The 26,216-nt window shown below is 44.5% G+C and overlaps 1 protein-coding gene across 1 annotated transcript in view; it reads left to right on the forward strand.

Moving 5' to 3' along the window:
* The first annotated feature begins 271 nt into the window (after positions 1-271).
* Positions 272-26,216, forward strand: part of NFATC2 (nuclear factor of activated T cells 2) — a 94,800-nt gene continuing 68,855 nt past the window's right edge. Inside the window, exons 1-3 of the mRNA XM_034066996.1 lie at positions 272-413; positions 8,597-9,623; positions 11,136-11,304. Of these exons, the coding sequence (XP_033922887.1) occupies positions 272-413; positions 8,597-9,623; positions 11,136-11,304 (1,338 nt within the window). The remainder of the gene's footprint in view (positions 414-8,596; positions 9,624-11,135; positions 11,305-26,216) is intronic.

A 26,216-nucleotide genomic window follows, 5' to 3' on the forward strand; every position in this document is an offset into this window, starting at 1 on the left:
CGGTTCCCTCGTGTGTCGCCTCCGGGTCTCCCCACCCGCAGCCCCGCCGTCGGGGGCAGCCGCGCCCGCTTCGGCGACCCCCGGGAGATCTCGCTTGTTTCCCCGCTTTGTTCCCTCTGTTTGCCTCCCCTCTAACTCCTCTCCACTTGCACTGGGAAGGATACCAACGGGTTTCGCTGCGCCGGTCGCACTTCGGGCTCCTTTCGCAGCCGGCCGGCCCCGGGCGAGCCTCCGCTCCTGCCCTGCCGCTGCTGGGCAGGCTGAGGCCGGCATGAGCGCCGCCCAGGCCCCGGAGCCCGACCCTCAAGAGGGGGGCCTCGGACATGGCCCCGATGCGGCCCTGGAGGGCAGCCCGCAGGAGGAGTTTGACTTCTCCATCCTCTTCGACTACGACTACCTGAAGCCGATAGAAGGTTGGTGAGGAGCCGCCGCAGAAGCGGCCCCTGCTGCGCCCCGACGGGGCGGCCGGGCCGCCTCTGCCGGACCGAGCGGCTCCGGGGGCCGGGCGCTGCCTGAGCCCTCCGGCAGCCCTTCAGAGGGCGTTGGAGAGCCGAGGTGCTGCCGGAGCCCAGCCCTGCCCCGGGCCAGCCCCGCCGAGTCTGTAGCCGGGCCTGTGCCTTGGTCTGCTTGCCGGGTGTCCCAGCTGCGGTGTGGAGCGCCGGCGTGGAGGGGCCGTGGTAGCCTGCAGGTGCTTGAGAACGGGCACCAGCACTGGTGGCAAGGGGCTCCATCGGGTGATGGACTATGTGAAAGCGGCAGTAGGGCATTGCCATGATGTGCAGAGCAGTGCTCCCGGGTGTGAGAGAGCAGCTCTGGTCACCTTGTGATTGTTACCGTGATGATAGAGTGTTCTGGAAGCTCAGAAAGACAACGTGAGCGTTGGGGTTAGGAGTCCCAAGGTGTTAGCTATCTGCAAGGTGTCTGACCATCCTGCTTAGATGGCAGGGAGCTGCAGAGACCTAGTCTCCAGTCTGGTACCCCATACCATAAGCTTAAGTTAAATTAAAAAGAGAAAGATTTACTGACTGTTCTCCACGTTTCTGAGTTTATGCAAGTCGGTGATACCAAAACCACCACGACAAGTGTTCCCAGACTTCCTAAATTATAATACTATTGATACTGAAAAGCGATACTTTCTATTCTGTAAAATACAGATTTGTGTAAACCAAACAAAGCTAAAAGACAGAACATAGAGGAAGGAATTGCTGGGATACTGTTTCCAAGATACATTGGTTTTGATTCTGCACAGTCAGGAGGTGGCATTTCTCTAGGGCATTTGAAGGAAGAGATGCTGTGTTCTTAAGGGACAGCGCAGGAGGGAACCTATTAGGCCTGAATCATGGCATCATTAGTGAAATGGAGAGTTGTTACTGAGTTTTATTATTTGTATACTTGTTTAAATATACAGGATGTGTACCAGCATCAAAGCCAAGTGAGGATGGTTAATGTCATCAAATGTAGAGAGCTCAATTTTCTTTCAAGGTTTAATGTAGCTCAAGCCATGCTGAAATAAATCCATGATGGGGAGCGGTCAATGATTTTTAATGAAAATACATTAAATCTTAGTGAAAGCTTCAGATACTGGGTTGGGTTTTGTTGGGTTTTTTTTTTCACATCTTCATAGTAGAGACTACTACTGTGAAGCCTTAAGTGGGAAGTTCCACAGAATGTAATAGTATGTAGGTGGGGGGTAGAAAGTTTAATCTTAAAACCACATAAATGCAGAGCAGTATATGCTTGTTGTAGAAGTAACTTCCTTCTTGAGCCTGCCTTCTCCACATTTGAGTGACTGGAAACCATAATTAGTAGTAATTTTGTTTGTTCCAAAGATGGAAATCATTAGCATAAAAAAAGAGAGATCACAACCATATATACTAGCATTGTAATCTGGAGAACATTCTCCCTCACTTTGAAAAGGCACCAGCTAGAGTCTGTAAGCAATCCAGCATACATCCGTGACCTTTAATGTACAAAAGATTAAAGCATGTTTACATGAGAACAGAAAATGTTCAAATTTTGAGAAAAGGCTTTATCCACATGCCGGTGGTAAATGATGCTTATTGTTCATGTGCAATTCTGGCCTCATCTGAACTACACTTGAGAAAACAAGTCCTTTTCAATGGAGGATTCAAAATGGAACCAAAACCATTGGAGTGTCTGTGGATCCCAGCACTTAAGTCTGGTTCCTGTGTTCAAAGCTCGTTTGAAAGAGGCTCTGGTTTCCTCCAGCCACAGCTCACAAAAGTCCTGTAATAACAAATCTTTATAAACATGCTGAAAGTGATTTTTATTTTAATTTTTTTAATTAGTTTTTTTTTTTAAGAAAAAGCACATTCTGGGAATGAATTGGGATGAAAGTTTATTTCTGATAAACAGTTTTTTAAAAGGTTGGGATTTGGCACCCACCTAAGCTTGTATTTTAAAAGTAGGATCTATATCACAACTTGTTGCCATGGAAATGCCAGAAATATCCTTACTGAAAGCAGTTGGCATTCAGTAGTGCTTATGTGTGCCTGAGACAACAGGAAGATGGACTGGCATAAAAGCAGCAGGGGAAAAAAAAGAGTAAATAAAAATCCTACTGTCAATATTATTAATATTAGATATTCCTTTCTAAGCCAGCCATTTTCAAAAGGAGGAGTGCTGTACAAAGTGTCATTTTCCATGTGCCTTTTACCCTCACTAGCCAGACTGCAGTTAGCTATGATCATTTTAACATTTGCAAATGAGAAACATCTGCCTTGAATAGAGTGAACTCAGAGGCATGCCCAGGTGAACAGGCTTTGGGAGGCTTGGGGAAAGCAGGTGTCCTGTGTTGTTAGGGTGAAGCTGTGATTTTACATGGACACTGAGGATGCTTTCTGTCTCCTTTGGAAAAAAAAAGGTTAGAGGCATTCCCTAGAGATACATGTGGAGGTTTTGCTGGTGGTATCCCAAGTTTTAGCTCATTTCAAACTTGACAGGTGCTGAATACCCGTGTTCATCAGTGGAAAAAATTGATAGACAGTTAATGAGCATTTGAACTAGTTCCTACAAATAGAATCCCAGATGAATAAGTTCTGTTAACTGCTTTTGCATACCATACTTGTTGTTGGCCACTATGAGAGACAAAATACTGAAATGCCAGACAACTGCTCTACTTCAACAGCTCTCTCCATGTATTTTTGTGTTTGCTGTGGGATAGCAAAGCTGATAGGCAAAACTGATAGGCAAAGCTGCCACACAGTTTTTAATATTTGAGGTTAGCCCTTCTGAGAACTGATCCTCTGAGGTGCATTTCGAAACTTAAAAGTCTATACAAAACCCATCTTTAAACAAGAATCTAGACACCCTCCTGCCCTAAGACAGCAGGTGAGAACAGAAATGGGAAGGAGCATTTTCTTGTAGGTTCAAGCCTTTGCTGTAGATAGCAGACCCTTACATTGCATCTGGTGATATGAATCTGGTCTATGTATGTATAATAGAAGGGGAGCAGCCATAAATATTAATGTTCCTCTAGATGCTTGTTTGTACATAGACAGGCTCCCAGGGATGTTGCCATGTCTTATAGGTGTCAAGCCCTGTATAATTTGCTTCATTCCTTCTTTTCCTTCCCAATGCAAAGCTATTAAAAGAAAAAAATAAATGCTTGCAGCCTGGTCCTGGTGACTGGCTCGCTAACACAGGAGGCAGTGTTCAGCAGTAGCCCTGCAGTGAAGAAACAAATATGCACATGTAACAGAGAGTACCAGATTTCACTCAGGAAACCAACTTTCACTTTGAGCTTCCAAGCAGCTAGTGTAAATACCAGACGACTCAGCTCTTGAAAAATGCAAAAGGCTCTGGACTGGCCCCTTCAAGTGACAATAAGCAAATTCATTAAAAACCATTGACTTTTATGTAAATAAGGAACTCTGTTCGGATCCCAGGAGCTGCACTGCAGCAAACGGATGTGAGGTCAAACCCAAACTTCTCCCCCTGCCCTCCCTTGGCTATCTTGAGCTTTTCCTAGATGGTGATTTGTTTAAACCCATTGGAGAATGCAGTTGCTCCGGGTGATCTGTTGTTCCCTAATTTCATGCTAATTGTCAAGGTCACATTTGGCTAACCTGAAGGGCTTTGAAGTTACTGCCTAGTTTAACAAACAGCAGAGGGTGGGCCCTTGCAGAGCCATGTGTGCACACACTGTGCGTATCCTGTACAGCTTGGGGAATCTCTGGAGCCTGGCAGGACCTGGCATAGGTTTTCCTCTCTGACTTTCAGAGCTGTGTGAAAAGGAGCTTTTGAATAAAGGGTGAAGTCCTTTGAAACTTAAATCCCTTGATCTTTCTCACCCAAGTTTTGTGCTTATGGGCACTTAGGGCAGCCCTGAAAGCAGGTACCCACCTGGGGAGCCTGCCCAGTGAGCAGATAGATGGTTGGTAGAGCTGCCTGTGGTTTTCATGAGCCTGTCTATAGGAGCTGGTTTGCTGTGCGTTCACAACATGGTAGCGTGCAGAGCCCTGCCTCCCTTCCCTGTTGTAGGGAGAGATGGTTTTGTGAACTGGTAACTGGTTAAGGCTATGGAAAAAGCAGGGAATAAGAGTTGGCTGCTTGGGTAGGATGCTGGAGGGCTTCAGTGGTTGTGGGACTTGGGTGACACAGGGGAATAGGCTGTTTGCTGACTGAGAACATGAAGAGGTGCCAGTGTTGTCTGGGTGTGAAGCTCACTTTCTTTTAACCCCCTGTCAAACAAGAAGGATCTTTTGGTACTGAATCAGGATGATTCAGCAGTGAAACCTCAGGCTGGAAAATGCCTGGTTGAAAGGAGGCGTGGAAGTGCTGTAGTGCTGGTGCAGAGGGGTGTTTGGAGGAGCTGTGCTGGAACTGACGTGCTGCTCACTGAGAAAAGCAGTGGAGAGGATGGTCCTTTGCCGGACTATTTCAGCCTGTGTTCTGGGATGCAATATGTAGGAATGCATGAACCCTTGAAGGTAGTGCACCGCAGCTGTGTGGATGCTCAGAGGTACAAAGGTTTCACAGCAGATTCAGTTCTTAAACACCTTTACTAGGGTGATCTGTCACATGATTATTCTCTTGTAAGGGGGTGCAATGGCCTCTCATCTCCTTGGGGAGCCTAGCTAGTGGGCCCAGGCTGCTCCCTGCTGTCTTCAGATGTGTGTCAGAGGGCCAGCAGTGTGTGGTCTGCTGCCCTCAGCTTTGCTACCCTAACCGTGCTCACTTTGGCAGCTCAGGGAGAGACATGGGAATTGCTAGAGCCATCTACCTGGAGCCATTCCTGTGCCCTGGGCTGCTCCACATTCCCACTGGTATCTGCAGAGGAAAAGCAGCTGGGCTGCAGGGGAGCAACCTCTCCTTGTCCTGTGTGTGTGTCCCTCCTCGCAAGGGCAGGAGCTTGACATTTGACAAAACCAAACTCCTGTGATGCTCACCTGGGGAAGCTGAGATGTTGGCTGTGGTCTGCTCCTTTCTCAAGCAGATTTCCAACACCAGCCTGCCTTAGCCAAGTTGGCTGGGAATGGGGTGGCAGGTCACCTCCTATTGAAGCAAAAAGCAGAATTTCTCCCGATTTTGATGGAAGAACTGTTTATTTCTGGAGAGCAGCATTCACCCCTTTTCCCTTCCCGGGTGAGGTCAGAGCCCTGATTGTAGCATCAGCGGCATTTCCATGGCTACAGACCTTGACGTTGCAGGCGTAGGCAGTAGTGTGCGGGACAGTGATTTCATTGTACCTCGAGCTCTGCAGGGCTGGGACTCTGTCAGGAGATCTCCCCAAACCCCTCAAGCCCCAGGTCCTGACGAAGCCATGCCGATGAGTCAGGGCTGGCAGACTCTCCTCTGCCTGAGACGCAGCCTCAGCCTCTGGGCATCTCCACCTGGCGCGGTTCCCCCGGCTCTCTTCAAACGAGCCGAGGTTTTCTTGCCTGCAGTCTTGCCCACATTCCTGCGCTGCTGTCTGCTCTATTGATAACTTGCCATGTGGGGGGAAACTAAATATTTTTGCTCTGCAGAAGGCTGTGGTGTTGTCTGCTTGGCACAGGGTGCCTGCCTTGCTTGCTGCCTATGGGCACTCAGCTCTGCACAGCCCATAGAGCACTGCCCAGGAGTGCTGTGTGAAGGCAAGAGCACGTTGCAGCTTGTTGTTGTGTGTGAACGTTGTTATAAATATCTGGAACATGGATCCTTCAGGAGGGTGAACACCAGGGATGAAAGTGCTCCTTTAAACACAGTATTTCAGGGAAAAGCAATGGAGATTTAGGTTATCTAAACCCCAATTTTTAGTGGGCAGGAAGTATGAGTGGTGGCATCTGTTGTTATTCAGACATTAAAAATTGCATGTGCACATACAAGTATGCGTTTGCTTTTCCCATACCCCTCAACACCAATTTACACATGCTAGCTTTGCTGTACAGTGTGGTGTGAGGAGTTTTAGTTCTTTATGTGTTGTCTGTGTATCTGGCATAGATGATGTGGTTTAACGTGTATAGTGGGAGCTGCTTTTACTCAGGTGTGTTGAATGGGGAAGTGAAACAGTCACCTGTTGCTTGATGTGAAGTTGTTCAGAGCTTTCCTGCAGTTGCTGGTCACTGTACAAACCCTGCTTCAAGCCCTGGCATCAAGCCTTGCTCAGCGTGATGCTGATTTTGCTCTCTTGCATCAGCTTAAATCAGTGTTTCTTCTGAAGGCAGTGGGAGTGATGTTGTGTGCAGAGGGGTGTGTTGCTCTGTTGAGTCTGAAAGAGTGATGAGTTTAATTCAGAGTGAATTGTAGCATCAGTATCTGGGCTCGATGCGTCAGAGTTTGAGTGATGTGAATGACGCACTATTCCTTTGAATGCCAAAGCTCTGATATCCGAGATCAACGATGCTAAAAATATGTTCGGCTCAGAACTCAAGTTCCTTGTTGCTGTTTTCCCATCCCCAGAACAGCTGTGTGCTGGGATTAAAAGCCAGAGGGAACCTTAAGAAATCTGCAAACTGGACCCTCCCATTCATCTCCCATCCCGTCACACAGACACTCTGTGTGTTGGTTTGTTTGGTCGGCTGTCAGGGATTCCTGCTAAACACAAAGGCTCAGCAGTTCCTGTTACCTTTTTCTTTTAGTGGAGTTTTCTCCAGGTTGTGCAAAACATTGAGCACAAAAAAGTAGTTGTCAAAAATCAGTGAAGAATTTTGCTTTCACACTAGGAAGCGTTTAAAACTGAAAATAAGGAGACCCCCCTGAAATTAAATCACAATCTCTCTGTGTGTAAAAGTTTTACTACAAACCTTGGCTACCTTTGCAGAAAGCACAGTCAGCTCCTTCCTGGCTTTATGTACCATATTAGTTGCTCATGGGAAGTTCTACCTCATGTAGTATAGGAGTTAGAGAAATGCTGGAACAGTTATTTAAATGAATCTCTGCCTATGACACTTACTGATGTGTGCCCAGGGGCACGCAGTCTGAATTAATCTCAAACTGCAGAGCTGTTTCAGGTATTTCCTGCTGAATACATTGAAATTTTTCAAAACATGTAAAAAACCTAGTAGTATTTTGCATGCTTTTGTGTAATGACAAATATTCAGTTCCCAGGCTGGGGTAGCTACAGGAGCTGATGTGCATCGAGGGCTCTCTTCCAGGGTTTATAATACGTGGCATTACCCTGCTTTCTCAGATGCTGCCAGCATTAAGCACCCAATAGGGTGCTGGGATGAGATCAGTGATGCTGATGGGAATTCTGTGTTGCCTAGATGCATCCCTGTACTCTACAACCTGGGGATAGTTTGCAAGACTGAGAATCTCTGAAAATTGAGTATTTTCTGCAGCAGGAGAAAGTGGTGCACTGAACACATACCTGTTACTGTGTAGTTTATAATCATCTCTGGCCAAAATGTTCCTTGAGCTGAAATTGGAAAGTGATTACCTGTAACTGTGGGGCTGGATCCTTTCTATTTCTCCCTTTTCTAACATATACTTGTGAATGTGTTTTCTGACCATCTGGTGCTTACTTATGTGAAACCTGTCACCAAAACTCATTGACATGGAGCCAAACAAATCATCACACAGACCTGACTTCTTAGTTTAAGAACTTGAGCTCAGCTTTGGTTTCATGAAGCCTTTTCTGGCTGGAATTTCCTGTGTAAGAAAGGGTTTTCCCTTCACCAAAAGCTGTTCCTCAACTTTTTGGTTTTGTATAGACCTCTTTGGAAATGGTTTTGTGATGTGGTGGTCTCAGTCCAGCTCCTACTTGGCAAAAGATGGCCAAAGTCATAACACCCCAATTGGCACTAAGTGGTGTATTTAGCAGAAGGAGTAGGAGAGGCAGCATTGAAATGGGCACAGAGGTCCAATCCTTGAGGATCATCCCGCTAGCTCAGGGCTCAGGTAGTGGGAGCCCAGCTGGGCGGTGTGGAGGTGTTTGCAGTGCTTCTATCCATGCTGCACCTACTCTGAGCACTTGAGCTTCCCTGGCTGTTAATCCAGTACTTTTCATAAGCATTAATTGCAGTTAAAGGGAAAGAAACATTTACCTAATATCAGATCACAACCAGGTTATAAATATGCATTATTTTTAATCCATGATTGCTCGGCTTCTATAATAATATTTATAGTCTTAAAGAGACCCTTCTTTTTCCAGAAGAACCGACTCCACATAAAACCAACAGCCCACCCTCTGGAGTTACATACGCTCATGATGTCCTGGACTGTGGCCTCAAGCCATGCCCCCTGCCTTTTTCTAGCCTTTCTGCAGATCCCATGGGCAGATATGGACAGCCAGATAGCATAGGGACAACACCTACACACCCTGCCAACGCTGCAGGGGCCTCTGCTCCGAGCCCTAGGATTGAAATTACTCCATATCATGAACTGATTCATTCAGGGGGTCCCTTCCGCAGCAGAGACACAGATGTTCTTTTGGTAGAACATCAGTCAAACTCAGCTACCACTAGCCCAAGGGTTACCTTGCCTGTCCCTGGCTTTGAGGGCTACAGAGAACCACTGTGTTTGAGCCCAGCTAGTAGCGGCTCCTCTGCAAGTTTCATTTCAGAGACAAATGTATCTCCTTGCACATCACCATGTGTTTCACCAAATAATGGTCCTAGTGATGACCTTTGTCCACAGTTTCAAAACATCCATACTCATTATTCTCCTAGAACCTCTCCAATAATGTCACCACGAACAAGCATCACGGAGGAAACCTGCTTGGGACGCCATTCACCATCACCCTGTCCCAACTCAAGGTCTTCATCACCAGGTGCAAAACGGAGGTATTCTTGCACTGAGCTCTACAGTACTCAGCTGCCTTCCACTTCTCCACGACAGTCAAGGACCCCCTCTCCACAATCCTCTCCTCGCGTCCCCTTGAGAGAAGACAACTCTTCAGTTACTTACACACAGTTGCCCAGCGCTCCTCTTTCCATGGATGCTATGAGCAGCCTTCCTACGGATCCTTCCTGCGGCGTTCCCACGAAAATTTGGAAAACCAGCCCCGATCCTTCATCAATGCCTTCCCACAAAAATAGCATTCCATGTCACGTCTTTCAGACTGTTGACTTCCATGGGCCTTGCGAGCAGGAAGACAGGAGAAACTCAGCCCCAGAATCAATTTTGTTGGTACCTCCATCCTGGACAAAGCAACTGGTGCCTGCAATACCTATCTGCAGGTATGTGATACTTCTTGTGGCTGTGTGTTTTCTCATGGTGTGATTGTCCTCTGTCATGCATGATGATCCCTAGGGAGTGTTTCCTTGGGCAGGACCTGCTGCAGACCAAAGCTAGGTGCTCAGGGACAATACTGGTTATTGTAAGCCAAATCCATTATGATTTCAAGAAATGAAAGAATCTGAGTTTGGAAGAAATATCATCAAAATGTTCATTTATAGTGCAGCAAATGATAAATTCAAATTTCCAGGTTATTTGTCTAAAAAGCAGATTGCAAACAGCCTCTGACAAAGGCTGAATGCTCTCATTCCATCTTGCTGCTTTTAAAGAAGATAGCTTGATTGCTTTTCTAAAGTCAGAGAATGTCTCACTTGCAAATTTCAATCAAGGATAAACATACTTTAAATATTTCCTGATTCAAAGTAGAGCGTGCTGCTGCCAGTCAGACTGAGCATTTTGTCAACCCCAAGTGACTTATTGTTGGTTGTTAATTTGTTAATTGTCGGTTAACCCAAATCTCAGTTGGTGCTACCCTCATCAGCTCCCTGCATTGTCTGGCACTGATGGCTGGACCCTGTGCTGTGTGGATCTGCCAGGATGGAGGTTGCCAAATGGGTGACTCCACTTGCAGTCACCACTGGCACCCTGGCAACCCTGCCATCCTGCTCGGCAGCAAGGTTGTCCCCATGCTGATGTTATCCCGTGCTGCTCCTGACCCACTAAACACAAATTGTGAGTGAAACGACACAGTCTGTGACTGTCCTTGGCTTGTTAGATGGGTCCTGGCAGCAGTTTGTACTCACAAAGTAAGAGTTGTTTAAAATCCAGTGCAGGCTTTAGTTGTCAGCGTATGAATTTCATGTTATAAACTCTTGCGTATTTTGGTAACAGGAAAACTAGTAACAGGTAAGAATATTTAGCATTTCATTTGTGTGTATTTTGGTATTTATGGAAATCATAAGGATTATTAATTTACATAGCTCATAAGGCTAAATGGAGTTACTGTTTCGCAACATATGTAAAATGTGATATTTTTCTAGAAGAAAAGCTGTAAATACAGAGAGGACATGTTTTATCAGTGCTGTAATGCTATAGAGAAAGTGTAAATGAGTAGTTTAGGCAGGAGCTCTCATTTTGGGCTGATATCACTACAGAAATAGAATGTTACATCTCTTTTGAATGTGATCAAAGTTTAAGATGCACAGTAAAAGTCAGATAAGAGGGGGATCTTTGGAAAAATATAACTGCTACAGCTATTTCTGTGGAAGAGATCAAAATATGCAGTTCTCTTCTACAGGGAGATAGGCCCATAGGAATTACTGTGTTCATCCTGAATTTAGCAGAATTTGTAATCAAGTGTGAGCAGGATAGCATATTCTCATTGAAATTAATAGCAGATCCCTAAATATTTCAGTGAGGGCAGCCCCGCTGGAGCACTTGGAGGAAGGAGGGGTCAGGGCAGTGAGAAATCAGGTGCTAAAGCATCTCAGCTGATGTGGTCTCTCTCTGCCCAGCCTGCCTGTCCAGTCACTCCCTCCCCTCGAGTGGCCACTCTCCAGCCAGTCCGGCTCCTACGAGCTGCGGATCGAGGTGCAGCCGAAGCCCCACCACCGGGCACACTATGAGACAGAGGGAAGCAGAGGGGCCGTAAAGGCACCGACTGGAGGCCATCCCGTCGTGCAGGTAAGGGCTTGGAGAACAGCTCCATAGAGGAACAGTGGGAGGGTGAGTTGTTTTCTGAAAGCTGGGGCCCGAGCATGAAAGAGGAGGACCATATGAACCTGGTTATGTTTGTAGAGGCATAAAGTGTCTGAAGTTGAACTGTGGTAAAGTCCTAGATGTTTGGAAAGCTGGTTTGGACTGATTAGCTTGCAAAGGCTCAGAAACTTAGGCAAAGTATTTGCCACCTTTTCTGGGCTGTATGTTAGACCTCCTGTGACCCAACTCTGTTGTAACATACCCAGCTGTCCCGAATTCCAGCTGAGCCCATTCTACCTTGTTGAGATTCTTCTGTGTAAACTGGGGCTTTTTGTGAGGTTCAAAATGTACAAATGTCAACCCTGGCATTCAAAGTCGGTGTTTGTAGTAACCTACCAAACTCAGAGTAACTAGCAGATGGTGTTAGGTCTGAGATACCACATCCTCCTGCTGGGGATGAAGGAGGGGTTTGGAGCTGTACTTCCTACAGAGCAAGTCCATGCAGCAGAATTGCTGCCTGTGTTTCTGCGTGTATCTAGCCCCTCCTGCTCTCTGGTCCATACAGCCAAGCTGTACAAGGCTCAAATGCATTCTCTTGAAGTTTAAAGAAAGGCAAAGCAGCCTTTATTGCCCTGTATGAGAGCTGGATTAGGAAGGTATGGGCATTAAACTGGAGTTTCTCTAGAGTTAACAGCTGTCTTTTGCTAGAAATATCTTTCATGCATTTGCTTTTTCCTTAGCAATTTTCCTTTTCCCCCCCCCCCCCCCCCCCCCCCCCCCGTCCTCTGGTTATGTGGTAGAACTTCTAATTTTAAGCCCATTTAAGTTTAGGTCAGAGAATTTCACCCACGTGTAATTCAAGCTCTCAGTACATCCATTTCAGTCTAGTGCCTGGTTTATATGTAACTTGCTGACATTGTGTCCCACCTTGCATGAAGTCCTGCTTGTCATCTGTGGTAATGCTGCCTTTTTGTCATGGATATATACCACCAAAGGGAAACCTGTACTAGTGATAGTAGCCATGTGACAAGGAGACAGACAGCAGAACAAGGTAGTTATATAGCAGTGGGGGGGATCTCAAGAATGGCCTCTCTAAAGCTGTAAATATAGGGAGGACATATTTTTTCAATGCTGTAATGCTATAGAGAAAGGGTGAATGAGTAGTTTAGGCAGGAGCTCTTGTGATTTGAGCTGATGTCACGACAGAAACAGTATTTTTCATCTCTTTTGAAGTATTATTTATATTACTCTAAAGGATCCAGTTCTGGTCTTAGCTATGCTGGTGAGAAGGGAAGTCATCCTGCTGAAACCAGTGAACATAACCCAAGCTCACAGTGATGGACATAACAAACTTTGGCCCTTTGCTGAACTCAGGGGTGGATGAGCTAAACCCTTATTCTGTTGTGGAGGGTGAATTTTCCTTCACCTTTCAAAGGGTAGTGTAAAATAATGGCTGAGTAGCTGCACTGTGGTCACGTGGGGCCACATCAGTCTTTTCACTCATTTCCTCTGCGTTTCCTCCTCATTTCAGCCAGTGCCATTCAGGAAGGAAAGTTAGGCTTTTGGTCGGGGTTGCAAGGTGTCAGTGTGATACTGCTGGTAATGATGTATGGCAGCTGTACAGATCAGCCACAGCTACAGCTTTCACTAAGCAAAGTTAGGGTGCATCCTGCAGATGTTTCTGTCACACTCAGGACTTGCTAAAGCAAGCATGAACCAGGAAAATGTTAAAGTTTATGCTTGATTTTAAGCAGGTGATCAATACCACTAATTTCACTGGGTTGATTTGTGCTTAACTTCAAACATATGTTAGATATTCCTCTGCAGCCTCACTCCCTCATAAAAATCAAGCCATAAACTGTTAAATCAATGAATTTGTTTACTTTGGTTGAGCTGGACTTACATGTATGGACTGGGTATTTGAGTAAAGGGTGCAGGATTATAATAAATAGCAATCACATTTGACATACAAACTTTAATATATGCAATCTCTTTGGTTTATGAATCTGACAAACTCATAGCCTGCTGTGGTGTGTTTGACGCTACATGGATGTATGAACTGCATGGCTAATCAGCACTTGTTCTTTTCTCGGTTTGCTTACAAGTATAGTATCATTTACCTTCCCAAGATACTCCTATCAACCGGATGTTTATTGCACTGGAGGAGTTTCTCGTGACATGAGGAAATATAAGTGCTTTGTTTCCTTCCTGTAATCAATATCAATCAAAGAAGGATTTATATTTTCTGTTGGGGACAGGAACTGATATTCCTAGCTTTGTCATAATTTGCTATCAAGCTAAGGATCTTAAACTATAAATTTAATGATCCACGTTAGTTTCCCAAGCAGATGTGTCTCTGCACAGCTGTGCCTGCATCTGGGGAGAATATGGATAGTTTCTTTATGAAGGCTTATTATAAACCTGGAAGTATTCATTGGATTTGTATTCACTTTAACAAGGTTCATATGGGTGCCGAGCAATGAGATAGTTGCACCTGTATGGTTTATGACATCTGAAACTTGGGAAGGCTTGTAAAATCCTAAGCTTTCATGTCATAAGTCATTTGGCTTCAAGTTTTCTTTTTTTCCCCCTTCTTTCCCCTCAACAAATTTCAACTTTTGTTGACTTTCTGGAATCCAGTGCTATCTCTTAGACATTTGGAGTTAAGTATTGAGAAGCCAAGATTGCCCTGACTGGGAGAGGCCCACCAAAGCAGTGGGATTTAAACTGAGGCTGAATGTCCCATTCATGTCCCACACGTTTTACACACACTTTTGGTATACTGCTTTTCCACTATTTTGCTTACCCTTTCTAAAATTGAATCTTGTAAAAAAAAAAAAAAAACAAACAAAAACCCCAAAATCCCAACTTAACCCTCCATATGAGTAGTTACCCAGCTGAACCTTCTGGAGGAAGAGATGCTTGCTAGTTGTTGCTGTGCGGTGCTGGCCTGCATTACTTACTTTTTGTAAGCTGCATTTTGCATGCAAGTTTCTTCTTTTGGGTGCTCTGAAGCTACAGACCAGCAGATCTCATATCCTCCAGGCCTTATCTTGTAGTTTATCTTTCTGATGCTGCTTCCTCTTCTTCATGTGTCTAGCCCCAAGAGTTTGTGCTGAAGGCTCTGCACTAGTTGTGCACTCCAAGTATGACAGGAGAAGAGTCTGGTAAATCAAAACCTCTGGCTAGATGGGACACACAGCAGAGGGCATTTACTTTGCCTGTGGGAGGAAGAGAGGAGTCCTGCATGCCATCTAAATCATAAACCATCTAGAGTCACATGGAGAAGTTTAGGCTTCCAGTTTAGGTGTTCTGAGTCACTCTGCAGAGGAAACCAGCTTGCTGTTGACTACAGAGAAACTCAAGCTTCTATTTTAGGGATGTAAGTTGGATACCACTGTGAGTATCCCTGAGAGGTTAAGTCATTGAGAACAGCAAGGAAATGCTGCATAGCAAGGACAAAGCTGAAGTTTGTATGCACCTACCATCTTGCAGGTCCACCTGGTTGCTGAGACCACAGAGAAAGGATAGGCATGATTGGATTCCAGCTCTTTTTCATCAAAGTTAAGGGACAGCTGCTTATTTGTACCCAGCTGCTCCAATCAAGTTTCTGAGAGAGACTGCTCATTAGGAAGGACAGTGACTGCTCCTGTGAGAAGAGCTTGTGGATGTGATTGGAATACAGGTGGCAATCCAAATACAATTTTTCCTTTGTTCAAGTTCACCCTGCAGCAGCATGCCCTGCCAGGAGAAGTAAAAATCTCCATCTTTGCATGCTTTTAGGCAAACAGCTGCTAGGAAGGAATTGCTGTATTTGAATTCTGTTTGGGACAGGAGAGGTGAATGAGATGGTTCCTTGAAATCTCTCTCAGCATTATTTTCAATAATCCTTCTAGGAGCTCCTACCTCTTAAAAGGAAAGTAAAATGTTGGGGTTATTGGCGTTGCTCAGTATTCTGTTGTCCAGGGGAAGCAGGGCATGTGGTAGCACTTGAGTAACACTCAATGTCTCTCACCTACTGACCATAGGAAAATGCAGTGATAAGAACCTCTGCTGCAAGGGGACACAGATTTCCAGTTCCTCAGCAAAGATTCTCCTGTCTTTAAGGCAGTGATGAGAAGGAAGGACCTTCAGTAGTAAAGGCTCGGTTCTAGATGAGCTTCACCCCATGGTCAAGCAGAATCTGTGGTCCCTTAAAAGCCATAAAACCACTATTTTGAAGATATTTGTTAAACCTAGTGGTTCTGGTTTTGACCTACTGCTTTGCATGAAGCCACATTCTTTGCACAATTGTGTGGCATTTCAGAGAGTTCTAAGCAGAGCTCTTGTCCTTCCTTCAAGGAGAGTGGAGGGGGAAGGAAAAGCTTTTAGGGAAGATGAGCAGTTGATTTATGGAAATGATTGTCCAGCTGTACTCTGGCTAGTTGATCTGTACTCATTTTATTAGAAGTGGTTGCTTTTACTCATGTTGCAGCCCATGGGTATAAATGAGGCAAGCCCATGTCACATTGCAGTCTTTCCACATTCTGAAGTCATCAGGGGTGCTTGGAGGTGATCAGTGTGAGATAAAAGTGTAATTTACTGCTGCCTTCACCTCATGTAATTGAGAGCAGTGACACAGGGCATCAGTTTCAGATGTGCATCTGTCACGGGTTGTAAAGAGACTGAGGTATACTTGTTAAAACTCTGTTTATGAGAACTCAGCCCAGTCTCAGGGTCAAAGGGTAAATATATGCTTTTTTACTCTTTGTTTTTCTTATTTCTATTTTTTTTCCCCAAGCATCTGGGTTTTGCCTCACCTTGCTGTAAATAATCCTTGTGGAAGCTGCTGTTTTACACAGCTCTTCAGCACAGTAATTTCTAGGCATATTCTCAAAGGACTGTGCCTAACTGGCATTTTTTTTATTGCCATGTTAGCAAGTCTTTCTCCTGACGTATTGATTTCCTGACTTATCTTTACAAAAGGCTCAAATACTTCTGAATGAAAACCAGCACATAAGTAATCAGTAACCCATTCACATCTCTCACTTTGTTTCTCTCACTTTAACCACATCATCAACTCTATTCTACATCAACAACCGTGATTTTTTTTCCTCACTGCTTGTGTCAGATAATCAAATCCATTCAGTACACCTGAGGCTGCAGTGTTCAAAAGCAGCTGAGGATGTTGGTCAGTGGAGATCCTGTTTTCCAAGGCAGCACTTTGCCAAGAGGACATCCTGCATCAGTGGTCCATGACTTGGGGTGGGGAAAAACTCATTCCCCAGCCAGAAAGGTTGCACCTTCCTGCAGGTGGAGGTTCAGGTGCTCAGGCAGCCCTGCACTGAGTCAGTTGAGCCTGTGTCTGGGATATTATTCAGGACCTGTAAGTCTTGGTGGGTGGTAGAACCACTGCCTCCTGCCTTTAGGTGATAGCTCAGTGGTTTGGGGACTTCTCCAGGAAGCATTCCTGTGACCTGCCTCAGCTGCTGCTGCATTCTGGGCTCTTTGTTTAGTCAGATGTGGTGGGCTAAACTAAGTAACAGGGCTGGGAGAGAGAAGGGAATGTTTCCTTCAAGTCAGAGCATCAGGGACTCCTCCTTCCACATTTCCGCCCTGCAGCAGGAGGAGGAGATGCCACAAGTAGACTGAGACTTCATTCCCTGCCTGTTGCTGCTATCTTAAAATCACATGGGAGTTGTATTTAGTCAAGAAAAGCCCTGCCGATGCAGATGTCATGGACATCACTATGGTCTTCAGTCTCTTCTATTCTTTGCACACACAACATCAAAAGCTGTTGACAGTTCCTCTAACAGAGGTTCAGGAACAGTAATCTTCAGCATGGCAGTAATGGGCTAACTGGGCACAGCTGGCCTTCCACTGGCAGCAGTGAACAGGGAAAAGGATGTCCTCCCATGGGCTTAATTTCAGAAGGAAAGGGGAGGAGGTAATTCTTCTATGAGCTATCATCCTACTGCCAGAATTAAATCTCCTTTACTGGCTTCATTGTAGTGGTAAAAATTAAATACATTACCCAGCTATTTAACTTGGTACAACATCCAAACATAGACCAGGTCTACAAAAACCTGGTGCTCAAGTGGAGGACAGCAGAGGGCACAGGGTACCCCAACCCATCACATGCCTGTGTGTGCTAGTCTCCTGCTCGCTTCTCTTTGAAACAGGAGAGGTGTATGAAGGGGGGCTCCTGTCCAGCACAGCCGCCCCAACTGTTTCCGTTGGTTTTAACTTCTAAAATTGTGGTGACTTCCACTGCCTTCATTTTATTTCTTTTTTTTGTTTGTTTTAATTAAAAAGAAGCTGCAATAATAGAGTTGTCAATGGAGCACACGGGAGCTGCTTTACAATAACAAGCATATGTTCTACTTTCCTTTTATATTTAAATTTTGCCATGTGTGTTTTCTTGTGGTTTTGAAGTCAAAAGAGACATTGTTTTCTAGCCCAGGCTTCCCATGGGGCCCTGATTTCTAACTGTATGTAACTTCCAACATTCAACTAATTCCTTTGCGTGTTAGTGAAACCAGAACCTTTGATGGAAACTCAAAACCAAATCACAGCTTGATACCGTGATTCACACTCTCACAAGTGGGGCTGGGCTGGAGATGTGCTTCTGCTGCAACTCAAACCAGTCTACTGGGGAAGATTTACTGTTGATACATCAGCATCAAGGGAGTTGAACTGGTCCTTTTCTGCCCATCTTCAGCAAAGGGAAGTCCAAGGGATGAAGCCCTGTGTGTTTGCATTTCTATGGGCAGGCTGTGCTGGACTTGCATGATGGAGCCAGCCTGTGCTGTGCAACTAAGATGAGAACTGCTGGGTAACAGTGAGGATAGTTAGTTACTGGGAGAATTTAACCAGAGGTAAGCTGCATCCTCTCTTGCTTGAAGTCTTTAAACTGGGTCTGCATCCCTCTGTGTGAAAGGGATGCTGTCACCCAGATGTTGTGGCTGAGCGAATGCAGCTTGCTCCTAAGGGAAGAACAGGCAGGATCTCTCTAGGGTGCAGGACAGATGAGCAGTGAACCAAGTACCTCTGGGATTTTCCCATGTGCCAAGCTGCTTTAGGTGAGAAGTGAGTGATAAATTCTCACTGAAACTTTTGAGCCCATTTCAGAGTATGTTACTTTTGATAAAAAGTAATTTTGGCAGAGGTATGGGGAAGGAGGATTTACCAACTGGTTTGAGGGTGATGCCTGTGCTATGCAGAAGGCTTGGGTTATTCCTTGGATTAGAAAGGATTATAAATATGCCTGGATTATGCAGATGTAAGATTTAGGCTACTTTTTCATGTATGCTCTCACTGCAGGAGTGTCTATGGGGGAGTCTGTGCAGTAAACCCAAGCTGGAATTTGTGGCTGTTTGCCATGAATGTGGATGCTTTCAGCACAGCAGTAACACTGACATAACTCATCCTGTTCAAGATGCACTTGAGTATCCACAGAGGTCCATGCAGGGTAGATAGTGTCCTGTAAACTCACATCTGATCATTGGCTTCACCACACAGCTAAACTGCCAGTACCTCCCTCCCTCTCACGAGACCAGTCTCTGTTGAACTGGAAGTGGCTCATGCCAAGTGGGGACTCATGCCTGGGTCTCCTGTGTCTTGGGCAGTGTTGTGCTCATCAGGCTGATCGCTGTTCAGGGGAAAGGGACTGGACTGCTTCTGCTGCTGCTCCTCAGTGAAAATTTTCTAGGGTCTCTATTTCATTCTGAAGCAACTGTTGAAACCTTCATGCTTCCAGCAGACCTGAGTTACTCTCCCTCTTGATCTTGCCTTGTGTTATGGGTTTCAACATGAGGAAGAAATTGAGGAGGAGAGAGATTCCTTGGATTTGCTTTTTTTGATTCTTTCTTTGATTCTCTTTCTCTCTCTCTCTTTCTTTCTTTTCTCTCTAAAGTGCTTTTTGGCCTAGATTCTTTCTGAAATCTGGCTGACATTCAGTCAAATAGCCAGTGCTTGGGTATGGTTCCTGGACCCAAACCTGTCTCTCAGCATGCCCAGCACAAAGTCCTGGCAGAGGGCTCAGCTCTGAGGATCTGGTTCAGTGCAGCCATATCAATTATCTCAGGCTGAACTGAATAACTGCAAGATGCTGTCCCATTTTGCCCATTGTCAGCGTGGTTGCTCTCAGACTTTGTGCCACATCTTGGTTACACAGTGTGATGCTCCTGGGGCTGCATCACACCCAGCTATGCAGACTTGATCTCTGAATCCCTATATATGTACATATGCAGCAGTCAGATGCATAGTGTTTCTTTTAAACTTTCAGCCAAGGTAGTCAAAGCATCTTGAAAATGGGATCAGCTCTTCACAGGAGTAGGTAAACTGAGGCACAGAGAGGAAATAACTTATGTTGCAATGTGAGGTCACTATCAGGACAGTCGGGAACAAAACCCCTAACTGCTTTCTTCCAAGAGCTGCCATCAAAGCCTGAGACCTGCATTTTAATCCCATCTGAAAGCAGAAATCCCATTTAGGTGCTGGGAGTCTGGTTGTCATTTACTGTAAGGAGCAGCAGAGCAAATGAGATACAGTCCTTGGAATTTTGACAAAATTGTCACCAAAATAAGAAACACTTAAAATTGAATATAATAAAAACTCATCATTTAGCAGAATCAGATGTTCAAAGAATTATCTTTGGAGGACTTCTTAGACTGCTTTGGTAAGGAGCAAAAAGAACCAAGACAGAGATTTCCTTCTGGTTTGAGTTCTTTTGCTGTGTCCCAAGTACATTAAATTGAACAAAAACATGTGACAAGATTCAACTTTGTTGCTCAATGTCAGCTCTAACTGAAGCAGGCAGGCAAGCTGCTACATGATACGGTGTCTGGATGAAGTCTTTGTCTTAATTACTGACAGCTATTGATACACCAGTCTTCCTGAGACAATACAGTGAAATTTTCCATCTTGGTAGGAATATTGTTGTCCCCCCAAAATGCTTGAAATTGCTGCAAAGGGTATTAATAATGAGAATTAATGATCAAATCTGAGATGCAAAGCTGCTTCCACCAGGAAGGGAGCAGAGGGACACGACAGCAGCACTGTTCTAAGCTGGGGCACATCTTCCTCTTGTCTGCTGTCTGAAAGTGCTTTCTGGCTCGGAAAACATCCTCAGGGCTGATGAAGAGTCTGAGTAGGGCAGTAGTTTGTGGTGTCAAAAGCTTTGAGACCCGGGTTTAACTCTGTAACCTCTCGCTGTTTGTAGAGGAAGGTGGGTGTTGGGTGAGCTGGGGCTCCTTGCTAGGGCAGTGCTGCCGCAACCACGTGCTGCTCTTGGTGAGCTGTTCAGTGCTTTCTTATCTCCTTGTGTACAGCAGGAAAAGGGAAGCAGTAGGAGGAAGTGATTTCTCACGCGGCTGTGTATTTGCTTCTAATTAAACGTTGCTGGTCGAGCTCAGTTTTCCCACTTTTCACTACCAGCCCAGTATGGTCCATCTGAATCACCCCAGCGCTGTTCTCAAAGCTGACCACACACATGCACGCCCAGTCTAGGGGGAAGCTGGAGTGACTTCCACAGGGAGATAGCAAGTAATATGCAGGATTAATAGAGTAAGCCTCAAGTTACAGTGAGCTGAAGCAAGCAAGAGAGCTGATTACTTTCAAGCAAATAAAATCACCAAGACTAGAGAATTCATTCTCCAGTTTTATACTTTCCTTCTGGCAGTAGCTTGCGTTGTCTAGACAGGAAGATGTGTGCAATCAACTTTAAAGATGCAGCTTTATACCACCCAGGGGAGAAAAAACTAAATTCCTGACAGACAAAGCTCTTTTGGGATGAATGGGAACCAAATTACTCTCTTCTTCTCTCTAAGGAAATCAGCCTCTGTATTACATAGGTTCTTGTTGAGGCTTTTCAAAGGTGCCTGTAAGATCTGCAGATGCTTCTGCTTTTGTCTTGCAAAACCCAACACTGCGTGTGGACTTTTACATGTGCAATACTCCAACTAGAAATCCCCAAGAAAATGTGGCTCTGAAACCTGTCAATTGAAGAGGCAAAGGCAGAAGCTTGCAGTACCAGTGGAAGTTGTGGTGCTATGGCTGGTGAGATGTGTTACCACACACTTGTGCTGTTTGCAGAATGAGGTCAGCAATGCCTGCAGCAAGACAGAGCACAGGGGGACAGAGACTTCTGGTTTCTCACTGCTCTTTGGCTGTCCATCCTCTGTGGGGACAAGTCAATGCACCTCTCTGCCCTTGCTTCCCCATGTAAGAATGAGGAGTTATCTCCTGTGAATCCTCCTTTCTCTTGCTAATAATGTAATTCTGTATAAAATGTTATTTAAATTCAGCTAATCGTGTCCAAGATTCAAAGATCTAAATTCTGCAGGTTTTACTAAATCCCCTCTGTTTATACATATGTTGTATCTATAGATGACTACCTATAGAACCTTTAAGGAATTAGCCTCTCTTCCTGACTGCTGTCAATTTATCACTTGGTTATAACTAAGCAGTGTTGCAGGCTTCACTTGTGCAAATGAATTTGCTGTTCATGCAGCCCTGTGTTTTTAAACCTCATAGCCAGAGGCAGTGCCAGCTGTGTGGATGCAGGGTTTGGTTAATCTGGATGCTGAGGTAGGGACTGATTTAGATGTGAATTTTAAACTCTGGTTTTCAGTGCTTGTGCATTTTCATCTGGGGTCTTAGTTTGTAAGAACTCAGTTTTGAAATAGCATAGGGTTAAAAAAAGTGTTATTTCATACACCTAATGTGTGGTCTCGATGGCTGCGGTTGCTGGTACTGTCACAGGAGTTGTGTTCAGGTGGGTAACTGGGCTGCCCATATACAGGAGCTAAATTTTTTGCATACAGAATTACACATGTGCCATTCCTGAAAATGGCACCTTAATACCCCCCTCTCCCAAAATTGACTGGTATTGATCCACAGATGGAGTGCAGAATGAATGAATTTTATTTATGCAGAGGTGAGCCAATGATTTTAATCATGCCACACATTTCCATTTTGTTTAGAAACCAAATCATAGCAGCAAACCAAACAAGAAAAGTCTTGTTTTCTGAATGATGTTATTTGTTTATCTGCCAAAGTGCTTTGCATTTCCTCAGGTCACAGACCAGCCCATGTCTGGCTATGCTAATATTATAAGAGTTATGCAAAAGCAAAGTTTAAGAAGAATCTTTCAGCTGAAAGAAATAGGATCTTAAAATCCCAAAATAGAGTATGGAAAGGTACACATCATGTCTGGCTTCTCTTTCCCCTTGTGGCAAATGTGACTCAAAGGAGTTGGTTTTTTTCCAGCTCGATCTGTATACAGTTTGGGGGAGTTTTATTGTGAATAGGTCACCTTATAATATACAAAAATATTTCCTTCCAGAGTTCTGTATTCATAAATCTTTCTTGATTCTCACTCTCTAGAAACTGAAATCCAGATGATTTTGCTTTCTTCATGGAAAGAAGAGTGAAAAAGAATAAAGGAACACCTTGGCGTGGGGCTGGTCCCCAGTTCTTGTCTGTGCTGCACCTCCTGCTGCAGCTCCTCTCAGGCAGCTGCAGGGGAAGATGCTGTCCCCCTTCTATCAGATGAGCAGAAGAATAGGACTGAAAAACTGAGACTTTAGAGCATTGTGGTAGTTGCTAAAGAATGAAAGAAAAAGAATTTCCAAGTAGTTATTTAAAAACGTTTTCAGACTTCTCTGTAGGATTCTTTAGGGGTTGCTTTTACTTTTTTGCTCTGCCAAAGAACAGATTGGCATTATGGTTAAATACTAAAGCAGCTGCCTAGCATAGTGGAGGTGTTTATTGAGAGTATCAGCCTTTCATAGTTCCATTTTGAGGAGGGACATAGATCTGAAACCTACCTTTATGTAGAAAAAAATCACTATGAGCTAGAATGAAAGAACACATTAAAAATACAGCACAAAGCATTAACTGATTTCTGCCCCTGCACAGTAGGGTTAGCATCACTGTAACACCGATAAACAGAGAGGTTGCATGACATGACTGAAGCTATGTAGTAAATTGGTTGCAGAGCTGGGTGTAAAACTGATTTTAAAGTTCCTGGAGCATTTCTGTGGGTTGTCCATCTTTGTCGTTTGTTCCTAAGTCATCCTGATGAGTTCTTAGCAAGTGAAAGGTAGATGGAAATGTTTATGGTAAATGATCATCTATAATAGCCTTTAAAACTTAATCAGTTAGCTCAAGATAAGGACACACCCTTTTATTATGGGGATGTTTGTCACTTTCATATATTTTTCTCTTTGTGTTTCATTTTATAAAGCTATTTTGATTTGACAGTGAAGTCATCCCAAAGCATTGCCATAATGCCATAAATTACCAAATAATTATATTACTTTCTTCCACTGATCAAACAATTTATTTCAAATCTAGTCCTATGGAGGACCAGAAATCCCTTTACTACGTGTTTTATACCCCTTTGTCCAGAAGATGAAACAAACATTGCCATATGAGCATGCAATCAATACCTCTCTTCATTAAGTATGTATATATTTATACAGACACACACTCACGCACATATGTATTATTAGAAGACCATGAGTATTTTTGCCTTGGGAACTCATTCTATGTATGAGCAAACACCACTCAAAATGACTTTTAAAGGTGGCCAGTATTAAAAGCTGTCTATGTAGCCAGTTCTGTTACAGCTGCTACTGACTGTGCTCACTGGGGGCAAATTTTCCTTTGTAATTTATTATCTGTTTTCCTCCATTCCAGTCTCTCACCTAGAACTCTGGGATTTTGCTCTGCCAGGAGGGAGGGTAGAGTGAAAGCTGCTTTGCTGTCATTGTAATAACTGCTCCAGCCCAAAGGATCCTCTCGTCATCTTAGCTGGATCCACAAAGAATTACTCTGTCAGGCATGACAATAAACATGCTCAGTAGTTAAAAAACGCTCTTCTCTCCTCCCTCTCCCCTTGTAAAGACAAAATGGCTTTCACTCATACAATGGCTTTTTATTGAAGGCCAGGAAATCTTGGATTTTGAAAGTACCACGCTTAGGATGAGTTTCAGTATGGCTCCCAGAGGACCTGGGCTTAATGTGCCTCCGTGGATAAATAAGGGGTGATTCTTGCCTGTTCCAAGTAGATCTGTCATTTTGACCTCTGTTGCCTTTAATATTCCATACACTCTATACATTTTTAAATCTCCCCATGGCTGCCATTGTATACATCACATTCTTGGCAGTGCTGCTTCTCCAATACCAACCCTTGTGCTTGCAGTCCCGCTCTGCTCCTCCAGCTTGCTCCCAGAGCCAACTGGCATGTCTGTACAAAGCCTTGTACCCTGTTTTCCCTCCTCACCATCTCCTGAAGCTCTGTGTGAGTGAGTTATCGTAGGTGTCTGTGCTGCGGCTGGGCTGGATTCTGTAATTCTTTCTTGCACAACTCTCACTTAAGGCCTGTTGACTTCAATGGGGCTATTCATGTAAGCAGAGGCTGCAAATTCGGACCCTTGGGTTGTAAGGTCTCTGGGGCATAGACCCTGTCTTTCTATGCCTTGCAAATATGTGCTAGATGAGTAATGATAGCTCAGAAGAGTGAGTGTCGCTTTACATTTGCCATACTGGAGGAAGGTTGCCAGGATTGCACTGATGCTGCATGTGGTCCCCTTCCAGGGGGGAAATAATCTTTCTATGCAAAGATACCTCCTGCTGACTGGTGAAAAGAAAAAAAAACCTGGTTTAGCCATGAATACCATTAGCTTAATCTTATTTTCTCTGATCTTCCAGTACTATTTGTTTTGTATGGCTTCATCAAGGTTTTGTATGTGGACAGAATAATTGAAAACAAATTTAGCATGTCTCAGACCATAAAGTTCCCTTTCAGCTAGATCACTGGCTGTGCGGTAGATAAATGTCTGGTTTTCATTTTTGGCTATGTGAGAAATTTAGAATGGTTTGATTTGTAATTTTGAATGTTAATATAGAAGAGGAAATTTCCTCGTCTCCTGGCCTATGGAGGCATTCTGGCTTTCTTGCTTCTCTTGCAGCAAATGCTATTTATAAAAAGGTTATTTAGTACAGAAGAGTATGTTTATGTCCTTGAACCCTAGAGGCCCCAGTCCCTAAGGTCAGCTAAGACCTCCTTGTGCTGTACAGTCACAGAGTGAAAATGCCATCTCTGCCTATACAGATGGTATTTTAATGCAGTGCAAGAAGGATGGCTGAGGGTGAACCAACAACTGGAGGAAGGGTGAGTTTCTAAGAGCAGTGAATCAAAACCAGTCCATCTAAGTGATTTCAGGAGAACAAGAACATATTTCCTGTTAATACCACTTAAGAGTTCTGCAGACAGGGAGATGTGTAGGGTGGAGATGTAGGTACTAAAAGGGAGCATCCTCCCTGGGCAAAGAGGCTGATGAGCAGAGAATGCAATGCTGTGAGTGTTAGAGAAGTTGATGCTGGTGTTTGGGGCTTGATTTAGGAAATTTGGAAATAGGTGCTGATAACTGGGTAGAAAATGAGACCTCAAAGGGCAAAGAGAAGAGTAGAACTTTGAAGATAAAGGCAGGCAGCTTATGTCAGGTATGAGGGGGATGGGAAGTGGGAGAGATGGGAAGCTTGATGATTTGAGCAAAGTGGGAGGTTGGAAGAACAGTCCTTCTGGCTGGGTTTGAAATGGATGTGAGCTGGGGCAAGACTGCGCGTGCCAAAGCCAGAGAAAGGGATGTGGCAGGGATCATTAGTTTCTGAAATGTTTATACATGGTTTAACTTTTCAGTTCTCAAAATCACAGGCACATTCACGAGATACTTCCTGTTTAAGGGAGAAAAGAATGTTATTTGTTTTAACTGCAGTTGAAGTAGGAATCAGAAGCTGAGCTGAGGCAAAGACATTTTACTGAATGTTAGGCTGGACAGAAAGTAGGGTTTGCAAGCTGAGTGTCACATAGGGATTGATTTAAAGCCCCCTGTGTCAATGGGCATCTC

This window comes from Melopsittacus undulatus, chromosome 10 (assembly GCF_012275295.1).
Source record: "Melopsittacus undulatus isolate bMelUnd1 chromosome 10, bMelUnd1.mat.Z, whole genome shotgun sequence".
Lineage (NCBI taxonomy): Eukaryota > Metazoa > Chordata > Aves > Psittaciformes > Psittaculidae > Melopsittacus > Melopsittacus undulatus.